The 23765-nt window shown below is 28.2% G+C and overlaps 6 protein-coding genes across 8 annotated transcripts in view; 2 read left to right on the forward strand and 4 right to left on the reverse strand.

Annotated features, from left to right (window-relative positions):
- The window catches only part of LOC132906453 (cilia- and flagella-associated protein 45-like), a 36665-nt gene that overhangs the window by 6933 nt on the left and 5967 nt on the right, over positions 1-23765 (forward strand). The window lies entirely within an intron of this gene.
- On the reverse strand, positions 719-3849 carry LOC132906466 (lipid storage droplets surface-binding protein 2-like). 2 transcript variants are annotated; one of them, XM_060958688.1, is made up of 4 exons: positions 3467-3839; positions 2155-2505; positions 1590-1836; positions 719-1184 (listed from the first exon to the last, which is right to left on the reverse strand). In XM_060958688.1, exons 2-4 carry the CDS (start codon positions 2464-2466, stop codon positions 925-927), a joined length of 819 nt encoding a protein of 272 aa, XP_060814671.1. In that variant the 5' UTR covers positions 2467-2505; positions 3467-3839; the 3' UTR covers positions 719-924. The 2 variants fall into 2 exon arrangements, with proteins under 2 accessions (XP_060814671.1, XP_060814672.1); XM_060958689.1 differs by lacking the exon at positions 719-1184 and adding an exon at positions 1356-1495 and having other exon boundaries at positions 3467-3849.
- Positions 4351-9616, reverse strand: LOC132906456 (sialin). Its single transcript, XM_060958668.1, has 7 exons — positions 9320-9616; positions 8250-8473; positions 7525-7761; positions 7356-7443; positions 7076-7296; positions 6466-6996; positions 4351-6378 (listed from the first exon to the last, which is right to left on the reverse strand). The coding sequence occupies exons 1-7, from the start codon at positions 9387-9389 to the stop codon at positions 6256-6258; spliced, it is 1494 nt and encodes a 497-aa protein (XP_060814651.1). The 5' UTR covers positions 9390-9616; the 3' UTR covers positions 4351-6255.
- LOC132906467 (protein rogdi) lies at positions 10408-14777 on the reverse strand. Of its 2 annotated transcripts, none has more exons than XM_060958690.1 (6): positions 14638-14777; positions 13965-14036; positions 13733-13867; positions 13391-13669; positions 13078-13287; positions 10408-13019 (listed from the first exon to the last, which is right to left on the reverse strand). In XM_060958690.1, exons 1-6 carry the CDS (start codon positions 14671-14673, stop codon positions 12951-12953), a joined length of 801 nt encoding a protein of 266 aa, XP_060814673.1. In that variant the 5' UTR covers positions 14674-14777; the 3' UTR covers positions 10408-12950. The 2 variants fall into 2 exon arrangements, with proteins under 2 accessions (XP_060814673.1, XP_060814674.1); XM_060958691.1 differs by lacking the exon at positions 14638-14777 and adding an exon at positions 14265-14605.
- On the forward strand, positions 15379-17183 carry LOC132906470 (glutathione S-transferase theta-1-like). Its single transcript, XM_060958695.1, has 4 exons — positions 15379-15656; positions 15961-16111; positions 16214-16394; positions 16595-17183. Exons 1-4 carry the CDS (start codon positions 15457-15459, stop codon positions 16750-16752), a joined length of 690 nt encoding a protein of 229 aa, XP_060814678.1. The 5' UTR covers positions 15379-15456; the 3' UTR covers positions 16753-17183.
- On the reverse strand, positions 16914-22877 carry LOC132906479 (uncharacterized). The gene is given in 6 exon segments (XM_060958708.1): positions 16914-18274; positions 18554-18784; positions 18866-19201; positions 19285-20477; positions 20859-21494; positions 22110-22877. Coding segments are annotated over 6 exon segments (4047 nt in total). The 5' UTR covers positions 22708-22877; the 3' UTR covers positions 16914-17221.

Raw genomic sequence — 23765 nt, forward strand, 5'->3', positions numbered from 1 at the left:
TAAAACAAATATTATTACTACTAGAGAGAAAACTGAAATAAAATAATACTACTGTTTAAATACTTAAGTTACTGTACTTAAGTTTGTTTAAAAAATTTCTAATAACAAAACCTTTTATAAATACTAATAAATCTGTCTTTTTTTAGAAAGTACAAATAAAAAAATAGTTTCAGAACAAGTAATTTTAGACTTCCTTGTCAATATACAGTTTTTGTAAAAGCAATTATTGAAAATTACTTCCAGTATGTTTTATTACATTTATTTAAAAAATCAACATAGTTCCTTTAGTATATATATTATATATATATAATATATATATTATATTTATTATTATACATATATATTATTATATACATATATATAATAATATATACATACATATATATATATATATATATATATATAATACATATACTAAATATATCTATTGTTTTCATCAGATATTAGTATATATGAAAAAATTTAATATTAGAGTAAAGTGCAAAACATATTTTTCGATATTTAATTTACTCTGATAATATTTCTAGTAAATTTTATGTTCCGTATAATTTTATTATTTTAACAAATTTATTACATTAACAAATAGATTGTGTCTATTTTCAAGAAGGCACTACAGCACTATCTTCTACACTAATACAAAAATAACAATATTTTGAATCACAGTATCTTATATGATCGCGTAGAATTATATATTTATGAGGGTTCTAATAACAAAACATTATTCTTGGAAAAGTTGGTCGTATATTTTTCACCACTGTCAATACAAATACATTTCAATCTCTTAAATGTAATATATAATACTTATATATCTAAAAAATGAAATTTAGGAAAAAAAGTGATGTATTACAAAATGCACACTAGAAATAAATAGAAGGCTAATGGAATCGGTAGAAATTTTTTTTCACAATTATCAACAACGAAATATCAATTTTGTTTCTTTGTCTCTGCGTTCGATGTAGTTTTCGAATTAGTCTCATGGGTCTGTATTTTGCTGTTTATAGCATGACGGTTCGTTAATAGCAGAAACTGAACCAAGGATTTGATATAAGCTTTTAAATTATCAGCGTTAATAGTGCCTAAGTGAAATATTATATTCGAATACATGCGACGAGCAGCTTTATTAGATAAATGCCCAACCGTTTGTAAGGTATGAAGAAGCTTATCTTCTTCGTTCGCGTTTATCTCTGAAATGAAAACAGAATTATATTAACTGATATTACAATCAAAGTTATTCTAATATAGTCGACTACATAATTTATAATCAAACTGTGGATTTTTTATATTTATGACATTTATAACACATATTTAGTAGGTAGGTAAAACAAATTTCCACGTAGATTCCATATAAACATAAATTTACATAAATATTCGTAGTCTATTAATTTATTATTTAATTTATTATAGTCTACTATAATGTGTATAAATTCATAATTAACTACTATTGCATTGATTAAAGAAATATAAACGTAACCCCGATCTATGATTTATGATTAATCTGAAATGTTTAAATTCTCTTGTTTTTACCATCTATAGGTTATCTATTATTGATATTATAAATTAAAAATTGTCTATTAAATAAAATATCTCACCTTTTGACTGCTCGTCCCCCGTCGCAGGAAAATATTTATCGATTAATTTATTAACAACGTCAGCTGTGCTGTCTAAACCTCGAACAGCTGCGCTACCATACTGCGTTTCTAAAATCTGATTCGCCTTACTCCAACTTATGTCTCTGAAACTCAAGGCTTGCGAGATTATTAATTCGTTGACAAGCGAAATGCTCATTACAGCTGGTTGAACAGTTTGTCGTGCTAACGTATAGGCATTTTCTAGAATCTAAAACACAAAAAATGTACATGGTTAAAAAATATAATATTTTTTAACACTAACAATAACTTTATATGTAACGTTTTAATACGTCAATTTTTGTCATAGAATATTTATATCATTTTACAGCGAAAATTTGTTAATACAAATTATTACTGAATGATAAAATACAATAATCCATGATTAAATATAATTATATCTAGAATAGCAAGATTAAAAGAAAGATGGTAAGAATCGTGTTTGAAGATATGATAAAAATTTCTGATACATGTATTTAGGTTTAAAAATTTTTATCTCGTTTGCCGGAAAAGGGGATAGACATCTGACCTGCTCAGGTTTCTCTTTAACCATCGGAACTTTTTCTTCAATTTTATCGAGACCACGACATAACGTGTGGTCAACAAAGTGTATAGGGTTCTCGAGTTTCTTGGCGATAGGAACAGCAATAGGTACCGCTTGCTTCGTTGCATTACTTAAAGAAGTTTCCGCAGTGGTTAGTGCCCAGTGCACTAGCTGATGACAATCTTTCACACGCAAATACGTCGCTGTTGATTTAGAAATCGCACTTTCGACTACTGGAAGTTCCATTACTCGATGAAACACTTCGATATGCGGTAGCTGCATGACTTCAGTAGCCATTCTTTCACTATTTTGAAAAATTTGAGACGATTTCAAACTCTGCAACAATTCAGATTTTTCGGTTTTACGATTTTTCATTTTCGAAATTACATTTATAAAACGTTCCGTTTTGGTCCCTATTATATTATTTATTCTTTAATGTTAGAATCTAATATTAAATAAAATATTTCTTTTTCTATTTTACTTATTAATTGCCAATGTTCTGATAACTGAATGATTCTATTTTTATTAGAAACATTTCTTTATAAAGACATTTGTATTATAGATATACTAATTTTATTGTATTACATCTACGTTTTCATTCTCTGAAAAAATAATTGTCAACTGTAACAATTTTAATTTTTGTGTTAAACTAAGCTTTAGAATAGTATTGTGATAAGGACAGGAAATCCCTGTCTGATGATAAGGCAGGTTCAATGCACTAGTACATGTATATATATGTATTCGCTATATATAGCGTTAAATATAACACTTTCTCAACTTTCACTAGAATTCGCAATTACGTTTAGTAACGACTGAAGTTGAAAGTCAGTACGTAACACCAGAACAAGGCAACTTTCTTATTTATTTATTATACTACTGCTAACTACTGCTAATACTACAGCTGTAATTGAAGTACTGTAATGTGTATCTATTTTCACATGTTAAATTATTAATTTCACCGGATTGTAGTAAATGATATTTCTAATTATATTAACTAAATTATAATTTTTTTCAAAATGTAATCATGTATAAACATACTCATAAATCATTAATAAAACATATATTCAACTCATTTAATTTAGTTTCTATTAGTATTTTCTATTTCACTAAAAATATTTACTAATTTCAAATGTTTATAAAGTAATTAGCTTGTGCATATAGTAGGTATCTAATATCTAAATATGAAATAAAAATCGAACATAAGAAATTTCTGAAACTGTTATAAAATATTTTGAAAATTTCAAAAACTTAGAACTTTTCAAAATTTTCTGAAATAAAGTGTTGCTATGATACTTACAGGCTTTTGTTGTTACTTCCTTGTTTCTATAAAAGGCTTAGAGGGATTGGTCGCGAGTGCAACGTAAATAGAAATGTGCTTGGTTGTACGCAGTCTTTACTCTTATAACTGGCTTACCGCCTGCGCGCTAAAGTTCGTTCATACGAGCCAATGAAAATCGACGAGAACATCTACAAGCGGTGATCAAACACATGCTACGAGGCTTCAAAGTCCGCTAAGACGACAATGCTTTCACGTTATCATTATTACTGGAACAGCCGCTTAAAAATGGATGAAAATTCGTGATTAGCCACGAACATTGCAGCAACTATTAAGGACTTTATACCGACTTCTTTCATAACAACGTTACGTGAAGATTTTCATGTTTCTAACGCGAACAATTTAGTTGAACGATGATTTAAGAACTGCCGGTTACATACATTACATATATATAATATATTTCTAAATATATATATATACATATATTTAGAAAAGAATCATAGATTATCAAGGATTATTCATCATACCATGCCAGATATGTTGCTTAACTATGAGATAAACATTAGTCTTCTCTGAATGAAAATTGTGCTTCACTGAAACAATTTGAAAATCGTAATAGTTGCGACTTTTTAAGAATATAAGATTACAAATAATTTGTTAAAAAGGAATTAAATTTTAAGCTTTCACTTCTTGCACTGTGATTAAACAAAAGTTTTTTCCATTCTATTTTAATTCTACAATTTTGAATAAAGTATACAGGAAACTGTATCTTCCCATTAAATTGTATCAAAAAATATTATTCACTGTTATAAAATTTCTACGAGGTACAATTCATTACTAATCTAATTTTAAAATATAAAAAACTGAGAAAACATGGTATATATATGTACATTAAAGACCAGCAATACTAATTGAATAATTTATTTTATAAATATAATTTTGTTCTTTATTATCATTATTTAAATATAATTTTATACATTTTTATGAATAACCCAAGAAATACAATATTAACACTTTTAATGAACTTTTAACGGGAACAATTTTATTTTAAGTTATTTGTGCATGAAATTTATGTTTTTATCTTTCGATAAAAAATAGCGTAAGAAAATAAACAGAAGTCGATGTTTAAATAAATTAGTTATTGTTGAATTTTTTTTCTTCGTTCATTATATGCCGCATATACATGTTTATATGTTACCGGCAATATAAATTACTGGCATTTCATATAATGCCTACAAAATCTATAGAATGCGTGTCGTTTTTAGACTGAGCATGAAATGTCTGTGTTATATTAATATATTTTATATTTTCCTTAAGCATTGATTGCCACTCTCCGTAAGGTGGCCGGGTAAAATACCATCTAACAGAAACCTACGTTATCTTTTGTTCATAGTATATATAAATTTGAGTTAAATGCTACGGTCGCCCAGATAGACAAAATTTGCTATAGTAGTACCGATAATATTTTGAGAATACCATCTATGACATTCTATAGATTTCTTAAGAATTATATAAAATGCCTGTATTTTACACATTGTCTATAAGTTATATAATATATACATATATAATGTTAATTTTTTAACGAAATACTATTTTTTTGTAAAGCCCTATTATATTAAATAATTTTTGTAAATTAATCTATAATTCAAATATAAATTTTTGAATTATTATATAATTGTTTTTATCAAATTAACTTTACTTGAAAATTATTCTATAAAAAGTTAGCAAACTTTCAAAAGAATAAAATAAAATGAGTTGTAAGTAACAGTATTTATATCTAAAAAAAATAACAAATAGTAGCACATTATTTTGTTTTAAATAATGTTAAAATTTTTTGCAAAACCAATTCTTTATTAACAATATATGTAAGTAAATATTTTACTATTAATAAATATTTACTATTTCTTTGAAATTTTATTTCTTTTCTTTTTATACAAAATAATGTAACAACTAATGTACCAGATTATCATTTTTTGGAAAAGATAATGATTTTATTAAAGTCTGATTGTAGGAGTTAGCTTTATAAAATATTTTGCTTTCCAACTTATTGTTAGTAAAATCTTACTATAGCTATATCATATATTATTTTTGTTGAAATTTTTATATTTTTTATAAACAAATTTATAAATTTATATATTATCTTATTGGCTATTGCCACAGAAGGTATAAAAATTAACTACAATCGGTATGAAACATACATATTTAGTTGCAAAAGAAAAATTCAATTGTTCATTTAAAAATTGTTGCATCCTGCACTATACCAATCATTTTTACATTATTTTTATGTACATATAAAACTCTTACATATAAACAAGAATATAGACTCTAGACATTTTTTGATACTTCTTATTTTATAAAGAGAAAAGATATCTGTAATAATTTACTCTTCTTCGTAGTAAGATTAAATAAAGTAAAGTCAATATTTTTTTAAATCATGTTCATTTCAATTAAATTAAAAAGTCAAACAAAATTTTAAAAACTCATATTGTCATGTGAATAGCTTCATTGGAATGATACGTAAATTATAGATTTAGTACCTAAACTTCATTAACATAATAATACTGATGCAAACAAACTTTACTTTTAGTTTCTGTATCATTTTACCAAGCAATGTAATAAATTATTCATGTTTTAAATATTTCATTCAATGCGAAATATATCAAACTTAATATTGCAGAAAGAAATATTGCAATTTTGTGCTTAAATGATGGAAATGGATAATATAATAATTAAAACGAACTGAGCGCAATTCGATCTAACGGTAAATTATTCTCCATATGAAATACTTCGTGTCTAACTAAATTTTGTCATCAACTGCTACCTTTACTCCATGGTTGTTCTGAGGCAGATGCAAAAATTAAGTAAAAACAATTGGTCACCATATTTATTCCTGCTGCTAACCAGAATACTGTATGCCAACGAGCCAGTGTTTCCTATAACATAAAATGTAAAAAAATTATAGAACCATTTTTATAGAACGAAGTTTATTATTGCTAATAACAATGTGTAGTTATACTGACATGTCCTTGGACTATATTTCCAATAAAATATGGAGCTAAAAATCCGCAACCATTAGCTGCAGCATTTGTAAGTCCATAAAGAGTTCCCGCATATCGTGGTGCTAGAGCAATATGATTCATTTGATTCCCTGCATAAATTGCACCTTGTAGAGATCCTAATCCAGCGAGCATCATCATAACCATCATACGATCACATCCAGCCCAGATAGCGCCAATGAAACTGAGACTGGGTCCTAATGAAGCCACTGTATTCCATAACTTGAATGATGCTAAAGGAGATATAAGCTGACGGGCAAGGAGGGCGTCTGCGAAACTTGAAATACCGAGTCCGACTAACCAAGAACTTAAATAAGGCAGTGCTGAAAGGAATGCGTCCTGTTGTACATCAAAATGCAAAATTTTATCCATATACGTTGGTAATTCTGTTAAAAGCGTATAAAATGACCATGACTGTCCACACTGAGTGATAGCTATAGCCCACATGGGTAATGATGTAAATACTGATAACCAAGGAACTCCTGAATCATTATCCTGTTTTTAACATACATTAAGTTAAATTTTATTCAGTCCGTTAGGAATTTAAGCTTAATTTTAAAAAATTGAAAAGAACCTCATCCTTCTTTTCCACACTAGCTTCAATGTATGCTCTTTCAAGAGGATCAATCTTTTTATGTTGTGCAGGTGTATCAAATACAAAAATTGTCCAAAATGCATACCACACGATACCAAGCCCTCCAAATAAATAAAATGCAAGGGGCCATCCACCCCAAAGTTCTAATGAACAGAGCCACCCACTGACTGGTAATGATATTACAGTTCCAAAATTTGCACCTGTATAAGAATGAATATAACAAATCAAATTTATCACATATTGAAGAAAGAATAATTACCTGCATATACTATAGCAGCAAATTTGCTTCTTTCTAAAGGGGGTACCCAATGCGCTAACATGCTATGCATTGCAGGGAATGTAACACCCTATTTATAAAATAGACAGAAAATTCTTTAAATTTTAAATTAATGTTCTTTTAAAAATTAATTTATAGAAGCAAAACATACTTCTGTAAATCCTTCTGCTACTCGTACAGCTAAGAATGGTATCAATCCTATATATGCTGCAAAAGGAGTAATTACAGTCAGTACAGCAGTTAAAAATACTCCCAATCCATATATTAGCTTTCCACCAAATTTCTCTGCCATTCTTCCACCTGGGACATTTGTAGCAACATAACCGATGAAAAAAGCTCCCAATATAACACCTTGTGTCTTCTCATCCCAATCAAATTCTCCTGCACTCTTTGGAAATGTATATTACTTTTATTTTTATTGATAACAATTTAAAATCATGTATGTAAAGAAAAGCATAATTAATTGTTTTAATATTAATTAATTAAAAATAAATATTCTATTCAAAAATGCAGAAACATAATGTTAAAATGTTTTTGTGAAACATTTAAAGATGATAGGTATATAATAAGATAAAAGAAAAAGATGTAGGCGTTAAAAACATATCAATGTGTTAAGTCATACTAAAAATGATAAGTTTGCATGACTAATGTGATAATGAAGTAGAACCAATGTTGACATTTGATCTGCATCAATATTACGCATGCAGAATATAATAGATCATAAACTTCAATTCTATAGTTCTTACAAAATATAAAATATATCCATATATATCATATGTAGAAATTCTAAAATTGATATGAATAACATTTACTAAATTATATAATAAATTATAAGCAACATTGAGTTAAACATTATAACACTATTAAATAACTTACTGGTATGAATGTTCCATTAATTGGTTTTTCCTTAGGACAAACATCTGTGGTATTATTATCATCATTATGTGGTACTGCTGTTTGATTAACCATTGAAACAATAGCCACAGATAAATTTACTCTCATGGCATACACTAGTGCAAATCCTAGAAATCCTAAAAAGCCTAATGTATGCCTTGCTTTTATGCATGATTTTGTATCAGGGGGTATGTCTGGTACAGTAACTAAAAATACAATTTTGTTATCAGGTTTATTTAGATAGAGACAATATAGAAAAATTTATTTAAAAACAATATAATGTTTATAAAATAAATTATTTTAATGATTTTTATAATTACTAATTAAACTTTTGATGTGAAATTTTCTATAACTAATAATTCATTATTTTATACAGTTATATATATTTCTTTTTTCAAAATAATAATTGGCATACATTATTATATCAAGATATAGATATGTATTTGAAGTTCAGAATTAATCAGCTAACAAACTAATAACTGCATCAAGTTCTTTAAAACATCCATGATCTTTTCCTATCCTCATTAAAATATTAAAATTCAACTCAATTTCCAACAAAAATAAATAATATGTAATATCTTATTTTAAGTTAACCTAATGTATCTTCTGACAACTTTTTATATAATTTCTGGTTCTTTCTTTTTCTTGACATCTGTTATTATTTACTTCCATTCAATATATTCATTTACTTCTTACTGCAAAATTTGCACTCATATAGAATAATTTATAAATAAATAAAAATCCGAGAAGCATAATTATAATGTGTTTTTAAAATAAAAAAGTAATTATTAAAAAAAGCTTCAAAATATAGTTTCGATCGATACAGTTCACGTAAAATAATATATTCAGAAAACTTGACAGCTGACAATATTGTGGAGAGCTTATGTATCGTTCTGCCAATCCTTTGTTTCCAAACAATGCCTTTCTTTAACTCAGGAGGTTTTTAAAGGTTTTTAATGCTCCCAAGAAAAGGTTGCAAACAAAATCACGAAAAAAAATATTTGAGCAAATAATTATTCGATTAATATGATAGGAAAATATTGAAAATAAACCTTTTTCCAAAAAATCATTGATGCACAAAGGCTGGTCGTCTCTTGAGACACTAGGATCCAATACTTCCATGTTGTATGATGTTTTCGCGAATACTCAACACTTTCACGAAGAATTCGTCGTTTCAAGCATCGAAAATATTTTTCGACTGTATATAATTACGATCGTTTCATTCGTCGCGTTAATGTGGTAACGGAATAATATGTAATTAATAAAAAAATTTTGTAATGAGTCTTAGCAGCGATACGATGTGTGTTAAGTAATAGTAAACTGTCGTCTGCTGTCATCGTGGCTTATCGTTAGCACGAATTGCTGCGCGCTCACATATATATATATATAATACATATGTACTGAAACTCGATTGTGTGTACAATGTAGGAAAGAACACTCGTGTAGCACGTTTTACTTCTTCAAAACTTTCTATAATTGAATATAATTGAAGGATAAATTCAAATTTGTTGAGATTATGCTGTTCACTCTCGAACAACGATGATCGAATAATATTTGATCCATATATATTCTGTGAGTTTTGTTACATTTACGTCATGATTAATTTTATTTTCTGGCACAATTACACTGTTAAATAATAAGAATATGAGAATTTTTTTATAATTATGTGAATCGTAAGACTATGAAGAAGTAATAAAAGCTGCACTGTTTTTGTAACAGAAACTATACGCATATATAAATTTTTGATAGAGTTTTTAAAGAATTATCAGCTTATATGATATTATTCACAGGAAAAGAAAAAATTACGAATTAAAATTTTTTGTGAATAAAAGGCTTTTATTTTTGGATATATTAATATAAGAAAGAATGTACACATGTACATTTGGATAATTTTATTTCTTAATAGATTTCACAGAACTTATTTGAATATGAAACATATTTTTTATTAATAAAATAAAGTTGCGTAATCATGAAATAATTGTTTATACATAATCCATTGAAATATAATTTTCAATATATCGCTCCAAATCTTTTTAGTAATTTTATAAGCTGAATAAAACTATTATTCCTAAAAGTAGCACTGGTTACAATGCAATATGTAAAGGTTTTTCTTATTAATTAGGCTCCTCTATTCTCTCAATTTAATACTTAGCAATTTTTGGTGTTTATTAAAATTTCTTAAACATTAAAAATGTATAAATATTACTAATTATGTAAGTGGTCAATACCCTGCAATAAAGACAGTATATACCATAATTTTTCTTACTGGGAACATTTTGTAATCTCTTTTTTAGATGTAAGTATATACTACATTCTTTATTGTTTCTAAATCCAAAATATTTCAAATAGTATTGACGAATATATTATTACTTTTCTTATAGAATTTATATGAGAAAATTATTAAACACACAAGTTACAAAACTCCATTGTTTTTAATCATTATGAATATAATTATAATGAAAATTGCTTTTTATATGAACTTCATACTGAAATTTATTTTCATGTCAAAATAATGCAAATTAAAGAAACTAAATAACATAATACACTGAATCATTTTATATCATTTAAGTACTATTTTGTATTTTATACAAGATATTTAATATAACAAGTAACTATAAACAAAATATAATTTGTAAAATGATATTATTAGATAATTATTATTAGATGATGTAAAATGTAATATATAAGTACACAATATAATAATATAGAATCAAGGAGATATGATGCATAAAATGAAACTATAAACTTTTAATACCTAAAGCACAGCACTTGTAAATTTATAACATTTTTAAACATATAAGTAATTAAAATAAAGCAAATATATTCAATTAGTGGCTTGCCTAGTAATATTTTTACAAAAATGAGTAAATTTAGTTGGTAATACTAAACATAAGCTATTTCAAAGTTTTGCACTTATGAAATAATTTTTACATTTTATAATTGTTTCAATTCATAAATCAAAAATTACAGTCTGTCGTACAAAAGTATACTGGCGTTGGTATGTAATAAAGGAGAGATTGTAATTTAAACATATACAATCCAATCAGATATGCCTTGGCTTATAATTTATAATGTCTAAGTTTCGTTGCAAGAAAATAATCCGGAACATTAAAACTATGTCTGCACCGAATGGAAATCTGAAAACGGTATCATTGTGTTGGACTGATTGTCTCAGTCATTCGATACAAATCGCATAAAAAATGTTTAGTCTATTATGAAGCACAAATTGAAAGGAAAATGTATTTTAAAGTTAAGAATTTTAATGAATTACATTAAAAAAATATGGAGATCGCTATCTATATCGTATCCCGAAAAATTAGTAAAAAGTATATCGGTACGTTGTCAAGCTATAATCGATAATGAAGGAGATTGGATTTATTATTAAGCAACAGCATACTAGTGCTTTAGGAATATTTTCAATCAAAACAAATTAATTTTTGTTTTGTAGGACAGACTGTTCTTTGATTAGTTAATACAATAACATAAAGAATTTATAATTCAAATATGTAAAAGTGATGTATCATCACATACTGCTTTTTTATTGAGTTATATGGAAAGTAAATCAATTTAATTTATTTAATTTATTTATAGTTAAACTATATATGTACATATATTAATATGAGAATAAATAAAACTGAAAAGTACCAAAATTTCACCAGAAAAGACATACTTGAATATGTATACATACATAGGATACATATATATAATTTTTACATCACAATATAGAAAGAACAAAAATTTTAGAAATTAAATAAAAACTTTCCATTTAACTCAATACAGAAACCAATTTTAATATTAAAAATTTCACGTTTCTTCGTTATTAAGTTAATGCAATTCTAATTATTTAATATAACTGTATTGAAATCCTTATAAATTGCTTCTGAGTTATATGTATAACAATAACATCGATCAATAACAATTATTCTAACATCTAGTTCATGATCGATGTAATACTAATTCAGACATTTGTATGTAAATATATAGATACAGTTTAAAGTTTAAAGGAACGTCATACCACGGTAATGTACGTCAACACTTACTAAATAGTACTTTCTTTGGTAAGTAAAATAAATAATTCATTAAAGTGTTTAAAATAATAATTGGATACACAAAATAGTTAAAATTAATGGCTTTAGATTTGCATACGTTTTCTTAGAAACAGAACATTAATATCTAGTAAGAAGGGAATTATTATAACATTCCGAAAAAATCACAGGAAATATAGTAAATACAGTGCTTAATTATTTCATCTTAGTAAAGATGTATAACTATTCTTAATTAGATCAAAGCTGTCTACAAAAGATTAAACATTATAATCAAAGGAAATCTAATACAAATTAATAGATATAAGCACATAACTAATTAGCAAAATACTTTTAAAATCGTGAATGATAATGAAGTCTCAGATCTTGTACTAATATACAAGAATTTTTCTTGTGTAAAATTTGCTATGTAAAATTTAATCTTCGTATTTGATAGAGTGTATCAAGAAAAATATATATGCAGATGATTAAAAAACTTATTTCTGAAAATGCAATATAATTTAGTGTTTTTTAAAACTAAATTTTGTTTATAAAAACAAAACCCACTAAAAATGCTACCAGAACATTAAATGTGATATACTGTAATATACATATACACAACTATTCTTTCAATTGAAGGTTAATTGCTCAAATATTTTTATTACCAGCCCATTGTAGAAGTAACGTGAGAACCAACTGTAAAATCTTTGTATTGAGAAAAAACACAGATCTGAAAAATGTTTCAAATAAGATAATGAACAATTTGAAATAGTTTTATTTTAACTAACCTTGTCTTTTAGTCGTTGGCAAAGCTGTAATGCAATAGTAAGTAGTACTAAAGCATCATTTAACCATGGAACACTACATTCTGCTTGTTGTGTTTCATACTTAACACTACCATGTGCATTTTCTAATTGGTATATTGCTAAAACTAGTTTATAACTTTGAATATAAAAACTAATTGCCAAATTTTCTGGAAGATTAGGATTTAATGACTTCTGCAATACAAAAGATTGATAATTTAGATATGAAATATGATATCAAGCCTAACTGTATAAAGGATTAATATAAACCAAATATTACTCCAAAATGTTTACTCACCATATTACGGCTTTTAATGAGATCATCAATAGTTTTTTTTCTAGGAACAATTAAACTTGTACGACTCCGTTGGAGACAACCAAGTATGTTCCCTAATACATGCATAACTTCATCGGATGTCTTAAATGGATAATGACGATCAACATTATCTATGTGAGCAATAGCTTGTTGTAAATGATTAGCAGCATCTTGTATTTGTTGTAACTTCCAAGGATGTTCAGTTTGTATACTTGTTCTCATATTAATATTTTGTTGACGCTGTACTTTAAAATTAACTTCCTACAAATATGTTTTTTTTAGATAATAATATAGCTGCAAATTAACAAAATAATTGACACTTACTGCATTTGTAATACTGTCACCAGTTAAAACAGCAACACATTTCACTTGGTCATGTGGTGCAGCAAATACAAACCTATCTGTTTTATTATGTTGATCGTTACCAAATAATGCTAATGGAAATCTTTGTGCACATTCCTGTAATATAACATACATTAACACAACATGTATGTATATGATATAAATAATAATTTCTTTACTTTGTTTTATGATAAATTCCAAAAATATATAATACCATTAAAATATTCCTTAGCTGTGATAGTGAAGAATGTACTTCTTCATGAAGCACCCATTCAAACTCCATTTGCTGAAAAATATTGTAATTAAATTCTAATTGCTTTGTATAACAATGTGGACAATGATTAAAACGTTAATAAGAATTAATACTGCATCATTTTGCATTTGGAGTTCATACATATTCTTTGTTACACAAATATTTACAAATAATCATTAAATACATGCTTGAGTAAATTAATATTTTGTTCTACAAGTTTTGATATCTTACAGCTATTATTTGTTTAAATATATAACATACTATACTCATGTCCAAGTAACAAATTATCTTTGTATATCAATTTTAGTCTTATATTCAATAAATTGTAAAACTGTATTGAATGAATATTTCTATATGATTTAATCAATCATAGTTATTAGAAAATAAACACTGTCACAAATTTTTGAAACAGGATTACTGAATTGTGTATTCCTATATGTAAATAAGAAATAAACGTAACATCACAAAATCATTCACTGTAGGGAACATAACCACAAAGAACTTGTTTCAGTAAAAACAGTAAGAGTAAATTGATTAGTTCGACGATAGATAAGGTACACTATCATCGCGAACCGCGAGACGGCGAGGTCGCCTAAGTGATTAGATAAACGGTAAGTAAAGGCAAATAGCTTACGAGATTGTGAGCCTCCTCCTTCTCGCAGTCGGCCATTTTCTCTACCGGGTGATGCCTACCACTTGTTTCCTAGTTACTTAAGATTCTATATTTGTCTAATCTGTAAGATTCTTTTGTAGAATTTCTACTTTCTTCTTGGAATATCTCATTTATTACTCAACCTGCGACAGAATGTCGTCGTTACATTAAATGCCAAAGATAAATCCCGTCATCTTCAATGTGAAATTTTGCAATCTTAAATAGATAAACCGTTATCATTATAAGATATTTTTATGTTCTAGGATTAGTATGAATTATTGTAGAAATTTACCTACCAGTAAATAGACTCAAACAGTTAGCAATAAAATAGTGACATTTACCCTATCTTTATATTATAAAAAAAAGGTAATTACAAATTTATCTTAATAACATACTAACATACATCTAAATAATATTTCGTCAAAATCAAGTATTTACAAAATCTAAACTCTATATTGCATGTTAAATTTGCCATTTCATGTAAAAACACTTTATTATTAAAACGAATAACAAATTATAGATTTTATTTACCATTTATTAAAAAGAGAGAGAGAAAAAGAGAGAGAGAGAGATCTTGATTAGATAACATTATGTATAAATATACTTAGAATTTGTAAAATTATCTGAAAATCCACAAATGGAATTACAAATATATTAAATATATATAGAAAATATATTAAGCAATATTTTTTATCATCTTATCAAATTATTCTTTATTTTCAGCAATTGGTTCTTCCATTTATGTTTATAATATTGGTGGTATATTTCTTATCCTTGTAAGCTTAATTTATTATTAAAAATATGAGTCTCAAATTGTATTATGATTTATTATCACAGCCAAGTAGAGCTCTCTATATATTTTTAAAAGTTTGCGATATACCATTTGAAGGGAAATTTGTAAATTTAGCGAAAGGTGAACATCTTAATCCAGAGTATCAAAGGATCCATCCTTTTCAAAAAGTACCGGCTATTGAACACAATGGTTTTAACATGATAGAAAGGTATTATTGCTTTTTAGTATGATATATAATTTGTATTAACAAGAAGAAATAAGTTAAATATAAATTTTGATTTACAATTATATACAAATATAATGTCATGTTTCATTTTATATGTTTAATATTTCAAAACTAGTAACTTATATCAAAGTTATATATGTCAACTTTTTACCTTTATTCTTTGAATGAAGATATAAAATGAAAATCATTACAGAAATAAGAAAATGTATAAATTATAACATATTTCTATATAAATAATTTTATAATTTAATTTGCAAAAAATTAAAGAACATTGAATGTTTTATAGTGTTGCAATTTTGAGATATCTCTGCAAAGAATTTAAGGTAGCTAATCATTGGTACCCTCAAGACTTAAAACTTCAACTTAAAGTTGATGAATATCTTGAATGGCAGCATCTTAATACAAGACTAAATTGTGCTTCATACTTTTTTATGAAGGTAAAGAAATTCCTTTATCTATAGAGAATGATATTGAGTCTATAGACAATGATAATGACAAGGGAATGATGTTCTTCCTACTGATAAAAATCTTTATTTTAGTACATGAAACCATTATTAACTGGAAAATCAATGAAGCCAGAAAGTCTAATGCAATATGAAAAACGCATGATGCAAACACTTGATGATCTAGAAAATTTCTGGTTAAAAGACAAAAACTTCTTAACTGGTTCTGAAATCAGCATTGCTGATATTCTAGGGTCATGTGAAATAGAACAAGTTCGTAAGTAATGATATGTACATTCACTAAAAATGAAATAAAAATAAATAAATAGTATCAGGAAAGTCTTGGCAGATAATTTTTAATATTTTACTATTTGGTAGAAAATAAATCATTTTCATAATTAATATACAACATAAAAAATAATAAAAAATAAAGATTGTATTATTATATTACTATAGAAACGCAATTTTCAATTGTAGGAATAGTTGGGTATGATCCAAAAGAGAATAGGCCTCATTTAGCTGCATGGATGAAAAGAGTTGCAGATAAAACAAGTCCTTATTATCAGGAAGCTCATGTACTTTTAAATAAGCTTACAAGTAAGGTAGAACAAGAGGGATTAAAAAGCAAGTTTTAATGATCATGAATTTTGAATCTAAGCTCACTCATTTAAGAATTACATAAGAATTTTTTTATAATTTTCTTATATTTGTTACAAAATATTTTTATTCGTAACGTTTTAAAAACTCTGATTTGAAAAATATATAATTTGTTTTTTAAATAATTGCAAGAAATGTAAGTAATTAAGCTAAATTTTTTTATTAAACATGTATCAGGTACATATGTGTGCGAATGTAGTAATGCTTTACTATATTAGATGTGTATGATACGAAGTATACCAGTCTTATTGCACAACAAAGTTATATTATTAAATGTTAAACATATATATTATTGTTATTGTTGTATTATTATATGATACTACATTTGAAAACTACGTTTACTTTTGTATGAAAAAGCTATAGAAAAATATCTTTTTTACTCCACATAAAATACGTTTTGTGCATCAAATCAATATTCCGAAATTTATATTTCTAACCTAATTAATTTTATGTGACTTTCTTTAATTTTGGCATTTTCTTTGGGCATCTTTGTACGTGGACATACCAATGTTTCTCTTGGCACCGTTCATCACAATAAAAGGCCATTTCACATCCTAAACATTTAAACTTTGGTCCGATAATACCACAATTTGAACATGTGAGATTATGTGAACTATTCGGACTACGATTCACTTTACCTAGATGCGGTGTCTCGCAATTCCTAGCTTCAGTTTCTAATACATTTTTCGATGATTGTGCATGTGAAGGAATTAATGGCATTCGATATTGTGCTGTTGGAACAATAGACGTCATCGTCGACTGCGCATCATTATTAATAACTGAATTTGTTTGCGCAAAATTATCCGTGGTTTTCACAAATGCTAATCGGTCGAATACAAAATTTTGCATTTGTTGATACTTAGTGTTTTCATGACTTTCTTTGTTAAAATTACTATCTTGAGTTAAATTAGTTACGTCACGATTAATAATTGATCTAGTAGCGCCCGATACGTGAGGTGGTTCTCTGTCAATGACATTTGGAATACCAGTAGGCGATAATGCATCCGTCTCAGTTCTATTATAAGTCAACGTATCTCGTTGCCTATCAAAGGAAGCAGCAGCGACAACAGCAGCGGCTGCTGCTGCGGCAACAACATCCGGTATCATTCTGTTCCGAGAAAATTGATTGTTTGTCGAATAGCCAATTAAAGAATTTCGAGGCAGGGTCTGATGAGAAGTTGATAAGGACGGTGGTGATAGAAATAACGATGGTAAACAAGTTGTGGTACCAATGTTGTTAGTGGTAGAGTTTCCTCGAAGACGATCAAACTCCAAATTACCCGAATGCTGTAGAGTGTTTGTCGATGGTGAAGGATACCTCACAACTGGATCTTGTATTATGGGGAAACGTTTATCCATATGGTGCATTGATCGCAAGCTTTCTTGCACAGGTAAATGAAATGGTAAGGAACCCGAGTGTAATCGTGGGTGATATGGATAAGGACCGTAAGGACAAATTGGTGGATGATAACTTAAGGCAGCACTGTTGTAAGGATCGATCTGTAATGTAAAAAATCATAGGTGATTGTACTTCATCAGTGCACAAATATTTATACATTATTAATATTGGTATACTGTGATTAATAAGATAATATAATATCTGTTAATATAATATAATATACAATATAATACAAAAAATATATTACATAAATATTCGAATCTGTTCAATAAGTTTTCTGTATCTTTTGTAATAAAATACGAATATTACATCAACTATATTACCTCAACATTTTCAATTTTGCCGAAATAAAAATATTAAAATAGACTTATCCTACTTACAGCGTAGTTATTCGGGTAAAATTGAGTCATAGGAAGTGGTGGACAAGCTCCAGGTCGTAAAGGAGGAACTGCTGCAACAGGTTGCGAAAGAGTCACGGATGCCGCAACATGTTGTAGTTGTTGTTGCTGATGATATTGCCATTTCTCTGTACCACGTTGAGGCGTTGGATTTATTATGTGATTGTTGATATTAGGTCCTACCATCTTTGGTATTTCAGACCCAGAAATTTGCTACGATGTATTAAAAAATTATTCAGAGTATTTAGAGAAATTCCGAAAGAAAATTAAAAAATTCTATTAAATTGCTCTTACGCGTGTAGTGTTTTCTCCTGGTACAAACGGCACATTTTCTGTGGCTTGTAATTTGGGTTTGGTTATTGAGGCTTGCTTTTTCGACATTCGAGCGAACCAGTTACCAAGAGTAGGAAATTGTTCAGTTATAGAATGATTCCCACTACTCTTCTGTACAGAATCAGCCAGAATTTCTTCTCCTTTACGGCTCTGTCGCAACCTGTATACATAAAATGTAAGGTAAAAATATAGATAATAAAATATATTAATTTTTCATTTAACTTACGTGAGCTTTTCCTGATTCAACATCGTTTGTGAAGAATCAAATTGAGTTGGCTGACCCGAACTCGATGAAACCTAAAACGAATTCAGCACTATGTATAGTATAAAACAATATTACAAATAAAATTTTATTTGTCTGAAAATTATATTTTACGAACCTTTTGCGAATTTATACTGTCTTCATGATTTGTCGAAAATGGTACTTCCTCTCGATTGGATTCATAAAAATTAGGTTGTAGTGTATGATCCCTTGACGAAGAGAACTGTTTGGCAGATATCACCTCAAACGATTTGTTTCCTTGAACAGTTGTTGGTATTTCCACGCAATTAGCTACAGAACTTATTATGGGTCCAACATCCGGAAACTCCAAACACTTGATTTTTTCTGGTTCTTGGATCACAAGACGACATTGAGAAAACCCTTTGGTCGATTTATTTCTTTCGTCTTTCTTTTCCCGAGCCGCATGGTTGTTCTCTGGTGATTGAGTAACCTTGTTCGAATGATTGAAAGCCCTCTTATTTACACTAGAATTAGAACTTTCTATATCGACATTGATATTATTTTTATGGACTACAGGCATAGTCTGCACGTGTTTCTCAATATCTGGAGGATCTTTGTCCACGGAATCAGTTAAATCCTCAGGAAGTGGATCTGTAGAAAACGTTGATTTTATCAATTCTTCGTTCACAGGCCAAACTTTCCTTTCAACGACTTGTAGCTCTTCTTCCACCGAGTCTTGACTCGACGAGATAGTTAAACATATCTTTGGCAAAATTGGTGGACTATTTCGAACCTCTTCTGGTAGAATACTATGACAATCCAGAGATGATCGTGGTGACAATTTAGGTGGTTCAGGTGATGACATCGGAGAACTGTTATTCACTGAAAAATCTGTGTTCCTCTCGTTTAAATTTATACATGGACACTTGTTATCAGAAGAATTCATGCTATCATTATTTTCATTAATCACTTCCTTAGAGATCGAGAGGGCTGCAGACAGTCTGTTATGTAATTTTGATAGATTTTCTATTTGCTTCTCGTAACGATTCATCACTTGCCTTAGTCTGATATTTTGCTGAGAGTTCGAGTCACTAGCCATTTGTTTAGCTAATTCCAAAGCTTTACTTTGTAGTTCACACAGTTTCTGTTTTAGTCTATTTCGCCTGTACTTTAGTTTATAGTTATCGGTATTTAAAGTGGTGAAATCTGTATCTTTCTCGAAGAGTATATCGTTCCAGTTATTAGAATTTGGACTAGGTGGTGATTGGGACGCTGTGTCTGTGATGATTCTATAGTTTGATTCGTGTTCCGATCCCGTGACGATTTGAGAATCGTTGTATCTCTCTGTTTCTGTTGCCAGAAATAATTTTTAAATCAAATAAAAAGATTTTGAACATGTCCATCATGGAATTACTTCAAAAGATTTTCTATTTAATCGTATTATTTCAAATTAAAACAAACAATTATGTATAATTAATTTTGTATCGTTACGTTCTACAAAATATAATACATAGATTGCAAATTCTACATTTTTATGTTCTAAGTTTGGAATCGTTTTACTTAAATAAATATTGTAACGAAGATTATACTTTGGATATTCTATATATTTTTACGTATTATGTGTATTCTATGTAATTTTGCTATTTTAAGTTTTCTATAAATGCATTAAGATTCGCGTTTAACGTATTAAGTAATACAACTTTTTAATTATTTTTTATTATTTATTATTACCTGTATGCACGACTTTCTTCAGTCTCAACGGAGGAACCAATTTATTTCCATTTTTTTCGTCTCCTTTCGTCGTGGAGGCAGCTCTAACGCATTTGTCGGTACAAAGATTCTGTACGCCTTCAGTTGCATTCGAGCCACAGAAATTTGTTAGGAACTCTTTAATCGAACTTTCCATACGTTCCTCTTTATTTTGTCTAGAATTTGCTTCCTGCGATTTTTTTTTCTTCCTTCTTTCTTTAACATTAGTCTCGTGTTCCATGTCATTATCATTTCTTTTCTTTATCATACTCAGACTTTCCACGCTCGAAATTTGTGGAACAAAGTAAGCCATCGAGCTTACGGTATCTTTTGATGCTATTTGTTCTTTAGAAATAATATCTTTCTTATTCAACAATGTACTGTTTGATTTCATTAATTCTACTTCTACTACGTCTACGGTAGATTTTGGTAAGATGAGAGATGATGAATCTTTTCGAATGAATCTCGTAGGTACGGATGGTGCCGGAAGAATAGGTAAAGAACGATTTGGTTGTACCGGTATGAAGCATGACCCACGGTCTCGTAAAGCAGTTGCTAAACTGTTGTTTCCATTACAAATTAATTTGCTTGAACTATCTGCTATTATAATTCGAGGTTCTGGAATGCAATGACAAATTGCGCAAAGAAAACGAAATATCGATTAATTATATTTGATGATCCAATTGCAAAAGAATTTGTAATACGTATACTCGTAATAAGAATGTAAATTGAAATAAATTTTGAAAAAATTACATCAAACACGTCGTATGAAAATGAAAAAATAATAAACAGTGATTTATTAATTTATAATAAATTATAAGTTAGTGTAGAATGATTGTGATTCATAATTAATAGATCGTAGTATTACGTGTCCTATATTCAGTACCATTATAAGGAAGACTTGTTTAACGATTTTATGGAGAAATGTAGATTGAAATGTGAATTGAAACAATATATATATGTTTTATAAATAGAAATTGTATAGGACCAATATATCATAAACAAATTAAAGACAACAATACATCCGTACTTCGATTTGTTATATCATTGAATCAGAAAAATTTTTTAATATTTCGTTTAAAAACCGTTTAAAAATTGTTCATACTAATAAATATATTTCTCTCTTAACAAGTGCTTTCCTCTAAAAAAAAGGACTTAAATTTTATCTCATGTCTTATCAATGACAATTATAGTGCCACTAAAATTATCTTCACCTATTACAATGTTCTGTACCTAATGCGATGTTCCTAGTGCACTTCTCGTTCTCATCTTCCTTTTCATTGGTCATGTCTGCCTTTACATTACAGAATCGCTTCAAAATCGTTTGTTTCCACGTGCTTTTCTCATCAGCTGTTAAATCAACGAAAATAGGCGTCTGTTGTTCCCGTGTATCAGAGATTACACTTTCTTTCGACGCGCAATCAAAATCATTTTCTTCGACCGCCCCATCGGACGTTTTCAAAGCCTTCTCGTTTCCTCTCGAAGTCTCGCTCACTTTAAGACTTCCTTGAATTTCGCTGGAGCTACTGATCAAACAAACATCCAATTCTTCCTTGAAATTCGTGACATTTTCATCACGATATAAATGTTCCATATGACAGGCATCTTTTTCTTCCGTTCCTTGCAGCTCGCTCGAAGATTCTTCAAGAAACGACAAACTTGAAGATCCAGAGGAATCTCTGATCTTCTTGTTAATGATACTGTTGCGAGATATCATTACCTTCGGCCAGCTGTTCTTGGTGAATAGTTTAAACGTCGATTTCTGCTTCTTCGATCTTCCTCTCTGTTTTTTCTGCGAATCATTCGATTTACAACTACCAAGTTCTTTCATTTTTTTCTTTCTCTTTCAGCGTAAATGGTGGAGGTAGTAATGGTTTGTCTATAGACAGCGTGAGAAGAGGGATAGGTTCTTCGTATCGATTTAAGTCGATGCGAAGCAAATTGATGGTTGCTTTTCAAACATATTTGAGTTTGGTTTTTGGACATGGATATTTTATTAATGTTCTTAATTGTTCTTAAATGTGACATTTAAAATTCTTAAAATTTGTTTTACGGTTTTGTGCGTGTGTTCATTATTCACTAAAGTTTTTATTGAACTTAGGCATAAGAAGCGCGATAGAAAGTGCAACAATGAAATAAAATAGTTAACAAAAATTCAGAATGAAATTTTTCTGAGTCTGAACTAAAATTAGTGTGCTATGTTTTATTTCATGTAAATTGCACACATATATTTTTTACATTTAATAAATAGTTTAGGATATCGTAAAAATTTGTCGAGACTTGAAATATGTTTGTAAAGGGACTATATTTGGAAAATCTGGAATATTTCAATTTCTTTTAAATTTCTCTAAATGTTATGAAGTAACATATATCATATATTTAATGTATAATACTATAAATACTTTAACAAATTTTGTGCGCCATCTTATGACAAATTGTTTTGGAAACTGCGGATTAATTATTTATCACATAAAAGGTATAGAAATTACATAACACGCGCTTTCTTCTTTTGATTTCTTCATACCTTTACTATACTATATAGAAGTCGATTATACAATATGATGCACAGACATAAAACCCTAGTTAGCTATTACTAAGTTTGTAAAACGTATACTTGCTGATTCGCAGAATTGATTTCGATTTCAGTACTATCCTAATAATACATCTAAAGTAGTTATTGTTTTGAAAATAGTTCATTTCGTGTCTAAAGCATTTATAAGTCTAATATTCCTTAAAAAAATATTTTTTATGCAGGAAAAATTGCTTTCTTTTAGCACAGATATATCGGAACAAAACTGCCTTAGTCGCATCAGCATAAAAGTTAAAATATTATTGTTTTAATGTAATACAATAGTACCTACATTCTAAATATAAAAATGTTGTATCTGA

This window comes from Bombus pascuorum, chromosome 4 (assembly GCF_905332965.1).
Source record: "Bombus pascuorum chromosome 4, iyBomPasc1.1, whole genome shotgun sequence".
Taxonomy (NCBI): domain Eukaryota; kingdom Metazoa; phylum Arthropoda; class Insecta; order Hymenoptera; family Apidae; genus Bombus; species Bombus pascuorum.